The sequence below is a fragment of the Anas platyrhynchos genome, chromosome 20 (assembly GCF_047663525.1).
Source record: "Anas platyrhynchos isolate ZD024472 breed Pekin duck chromosome 20, IASCAAS_PekinDuck_T2T, whole genome shotgun sequence".
In the NCBI taxonomy this organism is placed as follows: domain Eukaryota; kingdom Metazoa; phylum Chordata; class Aves; order Anseriformes; family Anatidae; genus Anas; species Anas platyrhynchos.
In genome coordinates this window covers 7,732,377-7,752,606 of record NC_092606.1, presented here as the reverse complement: position 1 = coordinate 7,752,606, position 20,230 = coordinate 7,732,377, and the positions used below count along the sequence as shown (strand labels likewise).

The 20,230-nt window shown below is 49.0% G+C and overlaps 3 protein-coding genes across 3 annotated transcripts; 2 read left to right on the top strand and 1 right to left on the bottom strand.

The window, feature by feature from the left end:
- Positions 1-403: 403 nt before the first annotated feature.
- Positions 404-1,555, bottom strand: MIS12 (MIS12 kinetochore complex component). The gene has a single exon (XM_005027329.6). It carries the CDS (start codon positions 1,407-1,409, stop codon positions 783-785), a length of 627 nt encoding a protein of 208 aa, XP_005027386.2. The 5' UTR covers positions 1,410-1,555; the 3' UTR covers positions 404-782.
- Positions 1,556-1,701: 146 nt separating this feature from the next.
- Positions 1,702-7,177, top strand: DERL2 (derlin 2). Its single transcript, XM_038165962.2, has 7 exons — positions 1,702-1,839; positions 2,028-2,093; positions 2,391-2,464; positions 2,907-3,000; positions 3,524-3,719; positions 4,290-4,380; positions 6,244-7,177. Exons 1-7 carry the CDS (start codon positions 1,747-1,749, stop codon positions 6,347-6,349), a joined length of 720 nt encoding a protein of 239 aa, XP_038021890.1. The 5' UTR covers positions 1,702-1,746; the 3' UTR covers positions 6,350-7,177.
- Positions 7,178-7,978: 801 nt separating this feature from the next.
- On the top strand, positions 7,979-19,943 carry DHX33 (DEAH-box helicase 33). Its single transcript, XM_038165960.2, has 12 exons — positions 7,979-8,136; positions 8,684-8,844; positions 9,553-9,780; positions 10,460-10,630; positions 11,555-11,740; positions 12,391-12,502; positions 12,867-13,026; positions 13,790-13,878; positions 14,416-14,543; positions 15,109-15,312; positions 16,065-16,151; positions 17,422-19,943. Exons 1-12 carry the CDS (start codon positions 8,016-8,018, stop codon positions 17,728-17,730), a joined length of 1,956 nt encoding a protein of 651 aa, XP_038021888.1. The 5' UTR covers positions 7,979-8,015; the 3' UTR covers positions 17,731-19,943.
- Positions 19,944-20,230: the final 287 nt, after the last annotated feature.

Genomic DNA, 20,230 nt, shown 5'->3' with positions numbered 1-20,230 from the left:
CTTTGCACCTCGCTGCGAAGAATTTCCCCGTCCCATGCATGTGAGTCCCCCAGGGACCTCGCTGCCGATGTTTCCACCTCAAGATATTTACACCAGGAGGAGGGGTTGGTGCGCGTGCATGCAGAGGATCCCAGGCCATTACCTCAGGATGGCAGCAGGTAAGATGACTTGTTTGGGATGCAGAAAGCTTTTGTTAAAATGTGAAAAATAAAAAAAAAAAAAAAAACACAAAACTGATGTCATTGTAGGGAGCAGAAAGGGAAAGGCGTCTGCAGAGGGGTGTGGGGTTGGTGCTGCCAGAGCCCGATGTGCCCGGGGCCTGTCCTTGGGCTGTCCCAGCTCCGTGCCCTTCATCTTTCACATCAGATCTTGACCTGAACGGCTGTCAGCTGCAAATCACACTTTGACATTCTTATGGCTATATTTATTTATTTTTTTAGTAAATATTAAAATAAACAAATGCTACATTGTGTTCAAAGTTAACATTAAGGCCGCAAAGATACCCTCTGTCAAGTCATCCCACCAAAAATTCATTTTCAGTCACTACTCTCAGAGCTACACTCGGCAGAAAACCAAGGCTTTGTTCCGCTCCCTACTCCCGTACTTGCCGAGTCGGCACACACTGACAGAGGTCAGCAGAAGCACAGCAGCTTTCAGTCCAGGTGCTGGCAGGATCAGAGGAGCAAAGGCATCGGGGCAATGCTTGCAGGAAGCTAAGCCGCTATCGTTACAGGCGAGCTGTCTGCACGTTTTTTGCCTCCTTTTCGGAGCGTCCATCCCAGTCACTCATCTCCCCTCTTTATCTTCTTGCTTTTCTCCTTGACCTCTCTCAGCACGTCCTGCAGCTTCTTCGAGTTCTGTGTCAGGAAGGTGAAGCTCTCCCTGACGTTGCTGGTGCCGTGCTCCCTGCAGGTGTTCTCCAGCCCCTCGAACCACTGCAGGATCCTCTCCAGCTCGGCCTGGACGGCCTTCTGCTCCTGCAGCTCGGCTCGCAGCGCCTGCCCGGCGGCCGCCTCGGCCCTGCACCGCTGCTGCAGGTGAGAGGCCTCGTCCTGGAGCGCCTGGAACTGCTCCCGGCTGTAGGGGTACTGCCGGTGCACCCTGTCCTCGGGCAGCAGCACATGTGGGGGGATGCTGAGCACCAGCTGCAGCAGCACCTCCTCCATCTTGCCGAAGAGCTGGTCGAAGTGCTCCTTCATGAAGCGCAGGAACTTCTCCGTGCTCTTCCTGACGTCCAGCCGGCTCACCCTGCCGCCCGGCGAGGCCTCCAGCTTCTTCAGCACCACGCCCTCCACCACCGCCATCATCTCCAGCAGGTAGTCCTGGAACGCCAGGTAGATGCGCAGCATGCAGGTCTGCGGCGTGAACCCGAAGAACTGCGCCTCGTAGGCCATGGGGCTGACCGACATGGCGCCGGGGGGCCGCGGGGGGCCTTGAGGGAGCTCTGAGGGGAGCCTGAGGGGCCGCGGGCGGCTCTGACGGGCGCTGAGGGGGCTCTGAGGGACGCCTCAGGCGCCGCTTCCCGCCTCGCTCGGCTCCGCCAATCAGCGAGCAGCACCCGGCCGCGCCGCCCAATCCCCGCCCGCTGCGGCTCTCCTGGGCGGGAAAGGCGGGGACGGGGCGGGCGGGCTCGGGGCTCGGCCAATGGGAGCGCGGCGCGAGGAGGTTGGGGCGGAAGGGGGAGGGGAGGGGGGAAGGGGCGGGGCCGGAAGCGGAAGTGGCGGCGGCGGGGCGGGGGGCGCCAAGATGGCGTACCAGACGTTCCGGCAGGAGTACCTGCAGGTGCCGCCCGTCACAAGGGCCTACACCACGGCCTGCGTGCTCACCACCGCCGCTGTGGTGCGTGGGGCCGGGGGGGTCTCTAAGGGGGCTGGGGAGGCCGTGAGGGGGATGTGGGGGCCCTGAGGGGTCCCTGAGGGGTTGGGGGGGGCCCTGAGGGGGCTGTGAGGGGAGTGGGGGGTGCTCTGTGGGGGCCGTGTCAGCTTCCCGGGGCGCTCACTGCGCCTCTCTCTGCTCTTCCCTTGCAGCAGCTGGAGCTGATCACGCCCTTCCAGCTGTATTTCAACCCCGAGCTCATATTTAAGCACTTTCAGGTGAGCGTTCCCTGGGGGGGGGGGGGGCAGGGGGGCAGGGGGGCAGGGGGTTAAAGGTGCCCGTTGGTCGGGGTTGTCTGCTGGGGGATGGAGGCTCACAAACCGCGCTGGCTCCTCCTGTCAGAGGTGTACGTTAAAAACTAAAAACGCTAATGAAGAGAGATCGGTGGATGGGAGCCCGAGCCTTAATCTCATTTACTGTAATGAATGTTTCAGTTGCACCGTTACTTTTCTTTTTATTTAGGATGTAAAAATGAGATGTCATGTCTAAATACCTTGTTTCTGTCTTGTTTCCAGGTATGGAGGTTAATCACAAACTACTTATTCTTTGGACCAGTTGGCTTTAATTTTTTATTTAACATGATCTTTTTGTATCCTTCATCGGGTTTGTGTCCTCTCCTTAGAAAGCACAGCTCCGGAGTGTAGGTGTGTCACTGTGTGTGCGGGTAGCCAAAGGCTCAGTTCTGCTCCGCTGGACTTGCCGGGAGCTCAGCACTGCTGACATCACCCGTGTCATGGACATCAGCAACATCTCTGTAACTAGCCAAGAGGCCTGCCATTTATTTCTGTAGCATCAAGGCTTTGTTGTACAAGCCTGATCCTTCATGGGTTTTGCAGCGAGTTGGCTCTGAAACTGGGAATTTTCTCCCCTGTAACATTTTACTCCCGGGTCTGATCTCGTTGCTGAGGTGTCCAGAGAGAGCCAACTAATGGACTGAGTTGATGCCTGAGCTTAGGTGCGTGTTTTGCATAATTGAAACCTTCTCTCTTTAAATTCACTTGCTATCAAATTTTCCTGACCTGCGATTTCAGATACCGTTACTGCCGAATGCTTGAAGAAGGCTCTTTCCGAGGTCGGACGGCAGATTTTGTATTTATGTTCCTTTTTGGAGGACTTTTAATGACTGTATCCTTCCTGGTTTTATTCCAAGCTACTTCAGGAAATCTACCACGCTGTTAATTTCTCTTAGTTCTCAGATGACAGCATGTTTGTCTTGTAGCTTGCGGAACAGTAGTACTTCTTAAAGTGTTTTTTAATGCTTATTGGTTGTCATTTAATTTAATTAACATTTAATGCTGTTAATTACTGGTCTGGTCTTCTACCTTCTGCTGCTCAGCACGATTACAGAAATGAGATCCTCAGAGGATGGCGCTGCTCAAGTGCATAATTGTGCCCAGGTTACCTAAGCAATGCTATTGCTTCAGTGATTTCACAATAAACTCTATTTTAAAGAGATTATTCATGCTGTGGGCACTGAATCCTGATGTAAGTGTTGAATTTGACCATAGATCCAACATACTTGAACCTGGGAATGTAGAAGGGAGAATTGTATGGAAAACGTGGGATTACAGATCAAGCTGATGAATTCTTTCTGTGCTTCACTTGAGAACAACGACTTGGTGAACTGTTTCCTTTAACCACCCCTCAGCTTTTTGGCCTGTTTGTAAACCTGGTGTTCTTGGGCCAGGCGTTCACGATAATGCTGGTGTATGTCTGGAGCCGCAGGAACCCCTACGTCCGCATGAACTTCTTTGGTCTGCTCATTTTCCAAGCCCCGTTTCTACCGTGGGTATTGATGGGCTTTTCACTGCTTTTGGGGAACTCCATCATCGTGGATCTTCTGGGTAAGGAGTTGTTCAATCACAAGGATCTGGTCCTGCCGATGTTTTACATGAAACAAGGAGCATGGGGAAAAAACCTGGGGCTAAATGCTTTCTCGTGGCTTACCATTAGTCTGATGTAATATTAGTGTATTTATACCAGGCTTCTCTGATTTCTAAACGTTGCAGCACTTTTTTTTTTCTGTAACAAGGATTAAAAGAGCTTCTGAGGCTTTGGCTCCTTACTGCTAGGAATCAGTGAAGTCTGAAGCTGAAGGAATAATATCAGCACAGATGCACAATCTAATTATTGATGCGAGACTTTTGGTATAGAACCTCTTATAATTGCTAGTCGTAATAACTCTATTAACACCTTAATGTCAGGATGTTTTACAGTGACAGATGCTTTCCTTGTGGAAGCTTAGCTTATCATCTGATGTCAACGTGCTTCCTTGTTTTTTGTGTTTCTATATTTTAATATTTCCTGTGAAGGAATCAATGTTTTTTTGTTTATTTTTCCTGAAGACTCTTGTGAAGCTCTTGTAAGTCATAAAGAAGCACTGGAGAAATAACCATTTGATATTTCTTTATTAGGCATTGCAGTTGGGCATATATATTTTTTCTTAGAGGATGTCTTTCCCAATCAGCCTGGTGGAGGAAGGCTCCTGAGAACACCATCTGTCCTGTAAGTACTGGTTTCTCATTTGGAACGGGTATAAAACAGGGCTGGCGTGAAAGCTCTTCGTAATTCAGTCCAGCTGACTCCTGGTAAAGAAGGCAGCTTGAGACAGAATTGCGGAATGATGCACTCACTGTTTTATTTATCTCCTGTTGCCAAACAGAGGAGGGGATGGCGCACAGGTGTGTAGGTGGCTGGTAGCCTGAGGGGAAGGGCTGAAGGGTTCCTGCAACCCCCGATGTCTTTGGTAACACTCGGTAGGCTTTGCTGAGCTCTGCCTCTTGGTGGCACCAGAGATGCGTCTCACTGGGCTGTGAGGAGCAAGTCCAGTTAGGTATGAGCAGGGCGATTGTGAAATGCGGTGCAGCTAATGTTTGCTGTCTGTAAATCAACCTCCTTTCACAACCTTTGCAGAAGGTGTCGGTGTTTATAGCACCGAGCACTGTTCAGCTGCCTCTTGCACAAAGGGCTGCAACTGGAAGCTGATGTAGCTGACATCAGAAGGCGGGGTCTGTGAGGCTCTTGGAATGGAGCTGAGCTGATTCTCTTCTCAGTAATTAAAGTGCCATATTTAGGCTCATTTAACTGATTGGTCGAGTACACGTGCAGGGAGAGTTCCTTGTTCAGTAGGGCTTTGCCTTCAGCAGCTGTTCTGGGCAATCATGCAGCAGGAGCTGTCCTGGAACAGCTGCGCCGGTCTCTTTTGGTAGCTCTGTGCTTCTCTTGGCTGGCTGCAGGCTGTGCGTGGTGCAGGCTGCCTGCCCGAAAATGCAGCCTCAGGCAAATGAGGAGCCCAATTGCAGGTTTGTAATGGGAGAGTGCTTGAGGTTTCTCTTTTCCCATATTCACACCCAGCTGTGTGCAGGAGGAATCGCCAAGCTGCCAGAGCAGTGCATGCTGCCTCGGTGGCTTTCTTCCTCTGTGGAAAAAGTGTCACCCTGCTCTCAGGGTGCCAGTTAAATCCCTTTATGTGTGTGTTCAGAAGGCTGCTCATTACTCGCCTGGGTCCAGATTTGTGGACTTTTTTCCCAGATTCATTAATTTTCTTTGATGTGTCAGCTGTAATCCTCTAATACTCTTGGTATTTTCCATTTTCCCTACTCTGAAAATACCTCTGAAACGGCCTGTCACTCCTGTGAAGAGAAATAATCCCCTCAGCTACTCTAAGGACTGTCTTAAACATTACTTTTCAGATGTCGTGGATATGATAGTTGTTCTTACACAGCCTGTGATTTATTTTTTTTTCCTGATTTGGTTTGAAAGCACCCACTACACTGTTGTTTCTGGACAAAAAAAAAAAAAAAAAAAAAAAAAAACTATGAAGAGAGGAAGGAATATGAAACTAGTTATGAGGGTTAAAATAACATACAAGATAAAGCATGAATATTATGTTTTTGTAAATTGGAAACTCCTGGTCTCTAACGCTGTCTCAAACATACAATATTCTGTGGATTTCAAGTCTGCCTGTCAGTGCCTGCGTCCTATCTGTGAAATTGAGATAATACCGACTGGTTTTGACTCTTACTTTGTCTGCCTCTTAAGGCATAAAGAGTACTTCAATATTCTGTTCATGTTTTTCTCTCTTAGCCAGTCTTGAGGAAACATTCTAGCTGTATGAAATTCTGCCTTACACTGGAGATGGAAGTTTTAACTTCCAGTTAAATCTCATCAGTCTCGGTTGATTTAGCCACATAATTCTAGACCTCCTTCCAGATGGCTCCTAATTGGAGAGCACGTGTGACTTGGGTATAAATCAGCGGTGCTCTGGCAGGCAGCTTCTGAGGGAGGGCAGCGTACGCGTGTAGAATTTGAGCAGTCTGGATTTTATTGTGAAATGTGTATTCTAAAGAAAAAAAATATATTTTCCAGGAAAGCAATATTTGATACGCCAGAAGACGATCCTAATTACAACCCCTTGCCAGAAGAACGGCCAGGAGGATTTGCGTGGGGAGAAGGTCAACGCCTTGGAGGCTAGCAGGGGGCTGTGCCAAACCCCAGCGACAGCTGGCAGAGACTGACCTGACGTTCTGTACCGGGGAGAACCTCGTTCCCCGTTGTGGAAAGAACACTTTTCAACAGCTCTATGGTTTTGAATACAAGCACTTTATGAAATGGCAGTCTAATCCAAGACGCTTCCAGGCTACCAGTGTCTTCCCTTGTCGGGGAATTTATTGTGCTGGTAATGCAAATATTAATCCAGTGGAGCCAAAAAAACTAAAACTGGAAACCATTTCCTGTCAACTTCAATTAACAAGACCATAAGTACTTGTTTGAAGTGATTTCTAAAGCATTTTTTCAAGTTATTTGATACAGGAAACTATATGGGAAACTTTGCAGGGGACAAAAAAAACAAAACATATTTTTTAACTTTTTTATTCTTGGATAAAACAGCTACAAGATGGTTGGAAGTGTAAGTCCCTGTTTCAATGGCAAAAGTTTCTTAGTCTGGGATGTTAACGTCTCCAGCCTTGTTTGAGTTGTAAGAAATACAGCATTCAGCATAAAGCATACAGGCTTTTTATTTTGCCAGTTATTTCTGGAACGTGCCTCTCTGTGAACACACTTGCAGGCTGAGACTACAGTTTGATGGTTTTCCCCCAAAGACTGTGTGTTCTGATAACCAGGTCTGAGTCTTACTGGTTTGTCTAAAGAGGTAGTTCTACAAAATCCAGCCCTCCCTCACACGTGCACACTTCCAGCAGTCATTTTATTACTTGGAGCACTAGGGAAGAGAGCTTGTCTGGAGTTGGAACTGCTCAAATATCTCAGATGATGAGTTGAATAAAATGTCTTGTGGATGCTTTTTTGTTACTCTTGTATGATAATCCTGTAGTCTTGAGGCAGATGGTGAAAAAGCAGAGGTGGAAAAGCAGGCCCCTGAAGAGAACATTAATGCAAGCTGTCCCTAGGAGTGCCTCTACGAACTGCCAAGACAAAGGATCGTTTGTTCAGTGTGTTCAACGTGTAGTCCCTGCATGAAGCTTGTGGTAGGAGCATCTGTCCACTGTGAGTCGGTGACACTGAGTGGGATCTAGCTTGGAGCTGTGCTGAGTTACAAATACCTGTGTGAGGAGCCACGCGGGGCATTCAGAGCACAGGTCAGCTTGTGGGGTCCGGTCACTCTTAGACTTGGCTGTGCTGAGTAGCTCTGATCATATTGGGACAGATTAAAATATGAGTTTGATCTGCAGCTTCCCAATGCAGGAGGAGAGGCTCCCCCTTTACACCTGATCTTGCTTAGTTGCAGATTTTCGCTGTTCTTGCTGTTAAGAACAAGGTTAGGGCTGCTTGTAGTGCCAGAGAGCGATGGGGTCGTGTGAGGCGATGCTTTGCCCATAGGCGGGCTGTGAGGCAGGGCACACAGAACCAGGAGTGCTTTGTCCCTGGATTCTCCATTAAAGCTCACGGATACACGAGGGAGCGTTGTGGTTGGTTTGTTCCTAAACAGACCTTAAACTTACAGAATTACACCATTTTGGGCACCGTGTGGGGCTGCTGTGGGGTCAGGGCATTGCCCCGCCCCCCCCCCCTCAGCTCAGTTACCTCAGAGCAGCGGACTACAACTCCCACAATGCCCCGCGCCGCACCACGTGACCCCTCCCTTCTCCCTCCCCCCCCCCCTCCGGCCCCGCGGCCCCGCCATGCTGCCCGCCGCCCCCCCCGGGCCGGGCCTGGCCCCCGCCCGCCGCTCGCTGCCCATCTGCAGGGCCCGGGCCGCGCTGCTCGGCCAGCTGCGGGGCCTGCACAGCGCCGTGCTCATCGGTGGGGCGCCGGGGGGGGGCCGGGGGGCGTGGGGGAGGGCGTTGGGGGGGTGTGAGGGGGGCTAAAGGGGGTGTGTGGGGGGCTGAGGGGGTGTGTGAGGGGTTGGGGGTGTGGGGGGGGGGCTGGGGCGCTGCCTCAGGGCTCGGGGGGGCAGAGGGTGCCAAGCCCTAACTCGCTGGTGCTGTGACAGCCTTAAATTGTCATTAATTACAGCTTGGATTTGATTACTGCTTTGCTTTGGGAGTTGCTGGGGGGGGGGCGAGGACACGCACACAGACACAGCGCTCTGTGCACGCAGCCATCACCTCAGGCACCCCACAGGCAGGTGTGGGGTGTGCGGCGTAACCCGGGGGGCTGGGGGGAGCCTGGGTGAAATAACGAGATCTGGGCAGGGGACGAGGCGTTGGATTCCTCCCCTGCCCTGCTGCTGCTTATCTGTGGGCTCCACTTGCCTTCTCCCCATGCTGAAACACCTAAAAGTTAACCCAAAAGTTGAACTGGGACCTCTTGTTTGATGGACAATCTCTATTCGCTTGGTGTTCTTCAGGAGAAACAGGCTCCGGGAAGACCACCCAGATCCCTCAGTACCTCTACGAAGCAGGAATCGGCCGCCAAGGCGTCATCGCGGTGACGCAGCCCCGCAGAGTGGCTGCCATCTCCTTGGCCACCCGAGTCTCGGATGAGAAGAGGACGGAGCTGGGGAAGCTGGTGGGTGCCCTCCCGGGGGCTGTAGAGGGCTGCTTTGGCACTGAAGTGTCATGAATGGCATGGGTATGGTAAAAATGCTAGAGACACGGGGCTGGTAGGTAGTCTATGTGTAATAATATGCTTGAATTACAAAAAAGTAGCTTTTTGCCTGTTTCTGTTGCTCAAGGGAACCTGTATTTGATTTCAGTATTTTACTTCTTGGTTACTAACTGTGTTCCTGTTTGAAAAAAATCTGGTATGTGAATAAAACAAATAGAAAAACTGCATTCCCCTCCTAGGCCTCTCCTATTGCTCCCTGTGCCAAAAGTCGAGGAGAGCAGAGTGCCAAATCCGTGCAGATCTGTGGGAGAGAGGAGGAGGACTTCCTCTAAATAAAAGCGTTCAGAGAGCATGCAGTAGTTCCTAGCAGGGGGAGGGAAGAGAGGAAACGTGGAGCGTTTATGATGAACTTCCAGTTGGGAAAAAGCTCACTGGTGTAATAAGTGGCTAGGTTGCGGTGTTGGGACCCTCCTTTGTGTGGAGCGTTAGATTTACCAGACAAACTGCTCACAGTCTGCGGATGTGCTGTAGGCTTTCTGAAATTCTCCCACAGTCCTGGCTTGGCTGACGTGTTGACCAGAATGCTTTGTGGTCCTGCTGTGAGGTACAACAGCAGTGAGAAACGTAAATCCCGTCGTATTTATGCTTCTGTTATGGTTGCTTCCTTAGGTGGGCTACACGGTGCGTTTCGATGACCTGACATCTGATGAGACAAAAATCAAGTTCCTAACGGACGGGATGCTGCTGCGCGAGGCCATCGGGGATCCTCTGCTGCGCAAGTACAGCGTCGTCATCCTGGACGAGGCCCACGAGAGGACGATCCACACGGATGTGCTCTTCGGAGTGGTGAAAGCCGCCCAAAAGAAACGAAAGGAATTGGGCAAACTGCCACTAAAAGTATGTTTGGCTGGGATGGCAGCGAGAGGCGGGGATGGGGTTTGGCCTCTGTGCTCTGAGTAGCTGCTGGGCTTTTCCATTGTGCTTGAAATTTCAGTCTTGAATATTTTCCAGTTCTTTTAAATCCGAATAGTTTAGAGTGGCCAACTTATGGTGTGTTCCTGAGTGTGCACTGGATACAGGACCTTTCTTTTACTGCAGCTGTATGGCATGGTTATACTGGGGAGGGAGGTTGCACATGTGTCTGGTCATAATTTGGAGCAAGCAGATGTTTTTTATCTAGTGAAGATGGGTGCAAGTACACAATGAAGCGTGTGAGTGCATGTTGGCTTTGATGAGGAGGGCGTATAAGGGACTTTGTAGGTTCCCAGTACAATTTCTTTCAAAAGACTCTTGTGCAGCCCAGCATTCTGGGTGCTCAGCTCTGTTTATTAAATGTCAGAAGAGAATTTTAACGTGACTCCACTCATTTTATCGTACCAACATGTTACACTTGTGTCATACCAAAGCTGATGGCTGTAACATGGAAAGATTGTTCTCTTCTGTCCCAAACTCTGTGCTTCTGCTGTTCTGAGCCTGTATCGCAGTCTCAGGAAGCTGGCTTTTGGTTAGTCCTCGACTGGTAGGTGTTCTGCTGGGCCCAAGCTGCAGCGCTAACCCGTTTTTGCTCTTACTGTAGGTGATCATCATGTCGGCTACGATGGATGTTGACGAGTTCTCCCAGTACTTCAACGGAGCTCCCGTTCTCTATTTAGAGGGCAGGCAGCATCCCATTCAGGTTTTTTACACCAAACAGCCTCAGAGCGATTACCTCCAAGCAGCACTGGTGTCAGTCTTCCAGATCCACCAGGTATGGTGTTCTCATCAAGTTTGTGCCCCCCTGGGGCCGTGGGGGCTCGCAGTTTGCTGTGGTGGAGGCACTGAGGTGTCCCTGAGAGGCTTGGGCTTGCTTCTGCTAAATCAGAGGTGTCCTTGAGGTGGGTGTGGGTCTTCTAGAGCAGCCCCGACCACAGAGCAAATGTGGGAGATGGAGAGAAGCCCTCACATCAGCAGAAAACATGGCAAGTGGGTGTATAAATACATGAAAAGATGTAACCTGTAGTTTTGTGACAATTATAAAGAGCCTTGGGTTGTGGAGGGAAATTCGGGCATAAACGAGCAGTGGCATGAAGACAATCCTAACTTACTGGCAAATTCCAATTTACTGCACGTACAGAGCAAGCAGGGATGTATTAAAATGACAACTCGGGCATTTTGTGACAGGGTGTTTGAACACACAACTGCCAGGTAGGCAGTTAAATCGTTTAATCAATCTGTTTATTACCCTGCATCTAATGCTTTGAAGGTGATCTTGGTAGGATTCTGGGGCTTGTACATCAAGGCTGGAGTTGAAAGCAGATTGCAATGCAAAGCTCTCTGATGTTCGTTCCTGCCTAATACCTACCTGTTCCTCTCACCTGAGCTTTCTGTCTTGTGCCTGGTGGCGCTACCCCTTACATGTCCTGGACAGTTAATGAAATAGATACGTGAATACGAGTGTTTCCTCCATCCTTTTCAGACAGAACCCTGCAAAATGCTGTTCCCTTCGCCTCTGATGAATCCTTTGGGATCTCAAGGCTGATCCACAGCTCACACATTCTATGTCTTTCTTCTGTACGTGCTTCAATGACCTGCTCTCTGGCCATCTTGGAAGACTTGCTGTCAGTACAACCTCAGTTCTCCCTCCCTCTCCAATCTGCTGTAACTTCTCACTTGCTTTTTCCTCTGGCTCCAGGAAGCACCCTCCTCTCAGGACATCCTCGTGTTTCTGACTGGTCAGGAAGAGATTGAAGCGATGACCAAAACCTGTCGAGACATTTCCAAGCACCTCCCTGATGGCTGCCCGCAGATGACGGTGATGCCTCTTTATGCTTCTCTGCCCTACTCTCAACAGCTCCGAGTCTTTCAGGCTGCGCCCAAGGTGAGGCAATGTGATGGGTTAACAGGGTGAGTTTATTTGCTTGCATGATTGTTTACTTCAGGCCGAATGGTTCCAGTGTGATGTAAGGCAATGCAACTGGGGTGGTGTTAACAGAGGTGTACAGTAACTTGTCTGGGATTATGAAAAGAGGGAATGATTAGGGAGAGGAAAAAAGGGGCAGAGGAATTGAAATTTGCCCCATTTCATATGACTTTATATCGCATAAAAAGCTGTGGCAGTTAATACGCCAGCCAAATGCTAAGAAAGCTAAACACCTGGGCGTATTTGGCAGGACCATAAGAAGAGGAAATTTGTGGCCTTGGGCCTTTTGTTTCCTATTCAGCAGATAAACAGGAATTCAGATTCCCTGCTTGTGCAATAAATTAAACCAAAATGTTGTAAAGCCGTATTTGATAACTGTTCTGTTTGGTGTGCTTTGTTGCAAGACTTGTAGGTACATATTTTAAAAACTGATTAGGAACTAGTGGTTATCTTTATTTACAAGAGCTGGCATAACAAACATGGTGTGTGGTTGTAGTGTGCTATAGTGATATGGAGGCTTGACCCACACTGGCTGAAACTAGTGGAATCTCCCATGGCAGTTAACCAGAGATGGCTTTTGACTGGTTTTAGTTTGTTCTTCCTTGTAGGGCTGCCGCAAAGTGATCCTCTCCACCAACATTGCAGAGACCTCCATCACCATTTCAGGAATAAAATATGTTGTGGACACAGGCATGGTCAAAGCAAAGAAGTACAACCCAGGTGAGGAACTTCTAGGGACAATGGAGAGATTGTTTGCAGTATTGTAGAAGTTATTTGAGGCAACATACCCCACTGGCAGCTGATACAAAGCACCCTCTGCACTGTTTAAATTAACATCCCAGGTGTTAGATGTGTGTTTTTATGGAGTACCAGCCATGTGGGGGTAAATTCTATCAAATATGAGTCTTCACAGACACAGTGCATGATAATGAGCTTTGCTTCAGGGTGCTACATCAAGAAAAGTTTGAGCAGCAGTTGTATGGGAGACTCCTGGGATGTTTTGTTGTTAATTCCACAAGGTTGTGTTTTTTCAGAGCTCTGTGTTATGCAAATGTTGACTGAAACAATTCTTTTCCACACTCAGAAATTGGTCTGGAAGTGTTGGCAGTCCAGCGGGTGTCCAAGGCCCAGGCCTGGCAACGAACAGGGAGAGCAGGGCGGGAGGACAGCGGGATCTGTTACCGGCTCTACACAGAGGACGAGTTTGAGAAGTTTGACAAAATGACAGTACCTGAGATACAGAGGTGAGAACGTGGTGGTAAAATTACTAATATCAAAGATTTGAGAGGTCTGGCTGGGAAGTTGTTAATTTCAACCAAAGCTGGCAGCCTGATTATTCATCCCCTACTTCCCAGTGAAGATAATGCTGGGTGTGCCACTCCTACAGGCTCCACCAGGAGTCATCTCCATGTTGTCAAATCAGGCCGTTAACAGGCTGATTGAGTCCATCTCCAGGCGAGTACTTGATCTTATTAACATATACATTATTATCTGGAGTCCATCCTGCCTAAAGAATGCACACCTGGCTTTGTTAACATTAGAATTATTTCCCTTGCTGCTTTCATTTGAAGCAATATTTAAGTCTGGTCTTCATAGTCATCAAGAGAGAACATGGGCAGAGGGGGGGATGATTGTAGTTCTCTCACTACAACCATAGGTAATAAACCTTCTGTCTGACCCGTCCTAAATTGTGCTTGCATGACATTACGTGCTTGGAGTCCTGATATTCCCTGACAAACAGAACCCTGATGCTGTCCCACTTCTTGCCACACCTCTTCTCTGTACTGCTACAGATGGAGCTGTGTAAAAACTCGACAGCAAAACTGGGTCTAGGGGATGGCTGTTCAGGAAGTCAGGCTTCACCAGCCAGCTTTGGACTGGTCTCTGTCAAGTTACAGCACAGATCTGAATAGATCTGAGGATTCTGTTCTTTCTCTCATTATTTTTTTCCTTCACTGTTCTTTGCCTGTAAACTGAGATAATCTCTGTTGTTTTTTGCCCGTGCAGGTGTAACCTGGCCAGCGTGATGCTTCAGCTCCTGGCTTTGAGAATTCCCAATGTACTCACCTTTGACTTCATGTCCAAACCATCTCCTGGTAAGTGCTTATAAAAGCAGTTTTGGAAAAAATGAGTCACTAAGGGATTGCTTAAAAGTAACGTCTTTGTGCCAGCCTGAGAAGATGGAGTGTAGAAGGCCAGGGCTGTGAAAAGGGAGCTGTCTCTCTCTGTGCATCTGCTCCTGGTGGTCCCAAAATCTTGATTCATTCATCACTTGTGCTCAGTCTCATCAGAGCAGCCATGGTTATGGCAGAGTTGGAGAGCCCAGCCTGCAAACAGAGCAAGGAGCAGTTTTGGATCATAAAGGACTTGGCCTTGACTGCCAGGGAGAATCTCCCAGGGCCTCTGCTCAAAGCTGCAGACAGCAGCTTTAGGTCTGCCTCTGTTCTTGCTACTTAAATAGGAAGAGGTGATTGTTCTGCTGGATCACTGGGGTGCTCATTTCTCTAAACTGATAAACTGAAAGTGCTTGTCCCTCTGCTCAGGGGAAAAGGGTGGTGATGGTAGCTGCTGATCCCTCTGGTTGGCACTGGCAGGGATGTGATCTCACAGCCTGAACCGTCTTGTTCTGACAGATGCTATTCAAGCAGCAATCGAGCAGCTGGACCTGCTGGGGGCTGTGGAGCGAAAGGAAGATCATCTTGTCCTGACTCCCATGGGAAAGAAGATGGCTGCCTTCCCGCTGGAACCAAAGTTCTCAAAAGTAACGCTGCAGAAAACCCAGCTCACTTTGATTTCATGTGCTTCTCCCAGTACCATTAACATTTCTCTTTCAAACCCCTAAAACGAGGTCTTGAATTTGGGGCGACTGCAGCTGTACTGGTGTATTTGTGGTACATTAATGAGCACAGCTTTCTTTGCAGCAGCTGTGCTGGTTTGCCTGTCATTTGTTGCTTACATAAAGGAGATTTTTAAAAGCTATTTTATTTCCTTTGGCACCTCTGAAGCTGAAACAAGGTCAATTCTCTTGCAGTTTCCGGGATTGCTGGTAGCACTGTTTGACAGTTTCATGAAGTGTCTGATACTGTCGTGGGTTTTAGTCACAGTGTTTGTACTGAATCTGAGCTGGTTGGTCTCAAAAAAGAGCATAGCAATTTCTGTTAAAGGTGCTTGGCAGGCCCCGAAGAAGACTTACAGTTGTCCTTAAGTCCAAATGTTTATGGAATTGCCTTAAACGGTGCTTGGTAAAGTTCTTTCGGCTGTCAGTGAGCAGAAAAGTGCCCATCTGGGGTGCATTTGGTCAATCAGTTTTCTTCTGTGGTTTGCAGACCATCCTTCTGGCCCCGAAGTTCCACTGCACAGAAGAGATTCTGACCATCATAGCGCTGTATTCGGTGGACAGCGTCCTTTACAACCCCCCAGCCCGGCGGGAAGAAGTGCAGTCTGTCAGGAAGAAATTCATCTCCAGTGAGGGCGATCATCTTACCCTGCTCAACGTGTACAGGGCCTTCAAAAACGTCAGTGGCAACAAGGTAGGGTGCTCTGAGGTGCTGTCAGGGGTCGTGGCGGTGAGGGGTTCTTTTGGCATGCAGCAGTGACGCCTGCATCCTTCAGAGCTGATACAAAATGCATCCTTCCAAAGCACCTGTGAGAAGGAAGCTCTCGCTCGTACTTTACACTTGGGTAGTGGGAGAAAGCTGTTCGGGCACTGTCTCTCCCCAGAAGGCTGCAGCAGATCTGATGATCAGAGTTGTGTGAGACCCGTTCTGTACTAACAGAGCTGGATTTCTTCCTTACCTGCTTACAGCTGGAAACAGGAGGGAGTGGGAGAGCATCGTGACTGATAAATACCTGAATATACCCCTGTAATTGCACAAACACTGACTATATTTAAAAACAGATGTTGATTTATCCTGCTCTCTAAACTTCTTAGTTTGATTTGTAGATCTGTAGGCTAGCACACCCCATTCTGTGCAACGTCTGCTACTCTTGGATAATTTGTTTTCACCACCTGTGGGATATCAAGTGCTGGTTTGCAGAACACAGTGACCTTGCAGAGCAGCCCTTACTAGGAAGAGAACAGCAGTCGGTCTCTTGGTGCTGTGGGAAGGAGTGCAGACAAAGGGAGGTAGTCAGGGGTGGAAATCTGACAAGGAAACGGGTTAGCAGCTTTTTTCTGTGAGAGTCCATGTTTGGAGGATTCTGCTTTGCCTAAGGTCCAAAGACTGTTGTTGTTCTTGGGTGAAGAAATGGCTCCTCCTAACTCCTTCTGCTTCTGCTGCAGGAATGGTGCAAAGAGAACTTTGTCAACAGCAGGAACATGATGCTTGTGTCAGACATCAGAGCTCAACTCAGGGACATTTGTGTAAAGGTAACTTGTTGCCATATTGTGTTTGCCTGTTTCATCTGTTTGTATCCTTCTCTTTGTCCCCAAACTGATTTCTTGGTGCACCAAGTCCCAGAAGCAAGAAAACATGGTGGTATTTTCAGTTTCTCATGAGTAGTCATGTAGAATTCCTGACTGTGCAGCTGTGCCCCAAAATCTTGGAGCTGCAGGGCTCAGAGTGCCAAGGAGAGGTGAAAGGAGAAGCGGAGCTCTAGGAAGGCTTCTCAGAGGGTGGTTATTCCTCATGAATTTTGCTGCTGTAACATGACGGGGCTGTGCTGCATGTGCCCCGGAGTGATGCTGGGCTCTGCAGCCCCCACTGACTGGCTTCTCCATGGAGTCAGGCAGTCGGGGTAGCAGCAGCTCGCACTCCAGCACCGTTCCTGCCAGCCACGCAGCACAAGGCACAGCGTGGGAGCTGCCATTCGGCTCCCCATCCTGCTGCAGATGCTGGTTGGCCTGAAACTCGCTCCTAGAGGCGGAGAGTCTCGACCTGTTTTGTGATTCATCTCTCTGCTATTAGCCTGGATTAGCTTAACGGCTACCTGGGCTGAATTCCCAGCGGGCCTTTTGTATTTCACACCCCAGCTGGATTTATGACACAGTCTCTCCTGATCTCAGGAGCCCATTAGAACAGGGCTGTGCTTCCCCACGAGGGTGCCCATACACGCTTGCTTACTCGTCAGCACAAGCACGCTCTGTGAGAATAACTCCCAGCTGGAGTCCTGGGCAAGCAGATCTGTACGGGAAGCGAGAGCAAGTAATGCTTGGCAGCGAGCATTTCCTTGCACTAGGTGGCAAAGGTCCCTGCAGCACATGATGCCATGGCCTCCAGCTCTCCTCCAAGCTGCTGAGGAGGGAGGGAGGACTTTTGGGGCGGGTTGGATGGGCCCAGTAGCTTTGGAGGGTTAGGAGCACTCAGACCTTGCCAAGGCTGCTGTTTCTCTGCAGAACGTGGATGCCGGCCCAGAGGGAGCAGCAGGCACAGCCTGTCCTTTCCACACAGCGCTTCTGGGCAGAAAGGGTTCCCTGAAAGCCTGCGGGTGAGGTTAGGGCAGCACCTCAGCCAGCTCTGTGGGATCTAAATCCCCTCTTTCTGGGTTGAAGCCTTCAGAAGAAGTATCAGGAAGTGATGCATAAGCTGGAGCTGGAGCCCCGGCTTGCTGGCTGGCCCTACTGGGTGTGATGTGAGGGGTCCCTGAGCTGCTCTGTAAGGCGTTACCAGCCACATTTTCTCTCTCCCGCTGCTGACCAGCTCTCGATCCCAATGGAGTCCTCCCGCGGGGACACCGGGAACATCCGCCGCTGCTTGGCTCACAGCCTCTTCATGAACGCCGCTGAGCTGCAGCCGGACGGCACCTACAGCACCGTGGACTCTCACCAGCTGGTGGCCATCCACCCCTCCTCCGTGCTCTTCCACTGCAAGCCAGCCTGCGTGGTGTACAACGGGCTGCTTCACACCAACAAGTGCTACATGCGGGACCTGTGCGTGGTGGACGCAGACTGGCTGTACGATGCGGCGCCCGACTACTTCCGCAGGAGGCTGAGAACGGCCAAGAACTGAGCTGGAGGTCTGGGACCACCAGGCGTGCACCGTTTTTAGGCTCACCCTGTAAGACTGTTTCTCGTTTTGTAATGAATGTACAGGAACGGTAGAGCTTGGCCTTGCCAATCAGGTAAAAGCCTTCGAGGAAAATGGCTTCTCTGTGAGAGCCAGACCTCACACGTTTCCGTGGTTTAGAACAATCGTCCTTTTCACAGTTAATCTGTGAGAGGGGAATGTAGTGTGTTCTCTGTGCGTGTGTGTACATGCGTTTGATAAATCCCTACTGCGGGGGGCGGAAAGGGGAGCTGTTCTCAGACTCCTGTTTTTAACACTTACTGACATTTAACAGGTTGTATAAGAGGAAATGAAATCCTAAGAGCTCTTCTGAGCAGACTGGGTATTTTTTGATGATTGTGCTTGTATCTTTAGCAGGTTTTATTGCCAAAAAAAAGGAGAAAATTTTAAATGTCTACTTTTAAATCCCTATATATAGGGGGAAAAATGACGTTTTTTCCTTTTACTATTTCTAGAAGGGAGGTGCTACTGTCTTACCTCATCACACATCTTTCTGCCCACATGTCATGTTCACCACCTATTTGGGATCGTGTGAAGGCCACTAATGAGGATAGACCCCAGAGAGGTCTTCACTGTTTGTTTCTAAGCCTTGGAGGGGCTGTCCAGCCACCTGTGCATTGGACGTCCTCTTTGTTCTCCCCTTTGCTGTTGGGGCATGTGATTCCTCAGCAGACACTTCTGTCTTGACTCGCTCTTGTCCATTTGCTTCTAGCTTTGGAGTTGGCTCCCCGTCCACAGTAGCTAATCAGGCCAATTTGAGGCAAATTCAGCAAAACAAGAATGAAAATGTGGTTTAGAGACTGGACTTCATTAAAAGCCCTTGATTCAGCAAACATTCCTGTCTTCTGCTCAGGCTCCAGTGCTTCTCCCCTCTTCAACCTCCCTTAGAAGTTTGGAGCATGGTATTGTCAACAATCATAGTTCTGCCATTAGTACCTCTTATTTGTATTTTCTTCCATATCCTTTTGGCATCTACCTTTTTTTCTTTTTTTTTTTTTTCAGTTGTAGAAAACTGACAATATGAAACTTATTGCTTAATTCTAGAATTTAAGATCTAGAACCACTCCAAAGGGCAAACTTCCTCTTTAATCTGAGGGAAAGTGTTTGTGTTATATTCTCACTGTGTGCTGTTGTGGGATAAAAAATAAATTGTTTTTAAAGGATATACTTGTAGAATAACCTCTCTGGGAGAGGTAATTTACAGTTTCAACAGAGTCTGTTGATATAGCTTGTTAATTTATGCAGATTTTTGGATGAGTTGAACTAAAGAAGATTAGGTGTCTGAAGGGATGGGGGAGGAAACTGTTCTGTACATGCAGTGTCATTTTGTACTATAGGGGGATTAGTTCATACAGGCTATGATAGGATTTTCTTCTGACTAAAGTGGTGGTTAGTCCTTGTATCCCTCAAATATCAAATATACAAGCTCATAACATATTAATGAGGCTGCGCAGGGATGCAGTCATATTGGCTATTATATTGGCAAGCCCTTGACAGTATTTTTCTGGGGAAAGCTGCTGGCTTTGCTTGTGATCTGCGGGGACAAACTGCATTTTGCATGTCATGGTATGTCCTTCTGGTTACATGCATCATGGTCACACAGTACTTTGTAATATGCCTTCTCTTTGGTCTCCCAGTATGGACCTACCTTGGTTGTTTCTTTAAAAGCTGGGACAAATACCTCTTTTTAAAACTGGAATTTGAGTTGTGCTGATCTTCAAATTGTCTCCCAAAGTGGTAGTTAACTAAGTAGGTACCTGGCGTACCTGGAGTGTCTCGGCTCAGCCTGCTCCTGGAGAGGGTGATACTGAATGTTTGCAGTATTGTTCTTTGGTACTTAAAAAAAAAAAAAAAAAAAGGACTGTGGGACACAGACAACACTTGTCACTTCTGTGTGCATGACACTTTGGGTTGGTATTTCAGGAGTAAGCTGTTACTTCAGTTGTTGTAACTCACACAAACTGCAGGGAATTATCAAAGCACTCTGTATCTATTCCATGGTTTTACAGACTTTGCATCTCTATGGAAAAATGGAGTAAAAGCACATTTTGTTTGGACAGTCTTAATTAAACAGCCTGAGGGAGGGGATGGGAGTTGATTTAGAAGTAACTGGTTTGTATATTTTTCCCTTAATAAAGAGTGATGGCAAAAATCCAGGTCCTGGGAGTGTTTTGTGAGGCGGGGGAAGGTGCTTGCCTAGAAGAGGCAGGACAGGCCCCTGTCGTACCTGCTCCTGTGGCTTTGCCTTGGCTCCAAGCAGCCAGGGGTGGCGATGCCGGGCAGCGTGGAGCCGGGGGTGTGAAGTTAGCGCGGGGCCATGAGCCTGAGCCTCGCCTGTGGCCTCATGCTGGGGCCGCCTCACCAGGGGGCAAGCAGGCCAGCTGCCAAAGGGGGGGCACAGGGCCTTGGCCCAGCCTCCTTGGGACAAACAATGGTGGTGCTC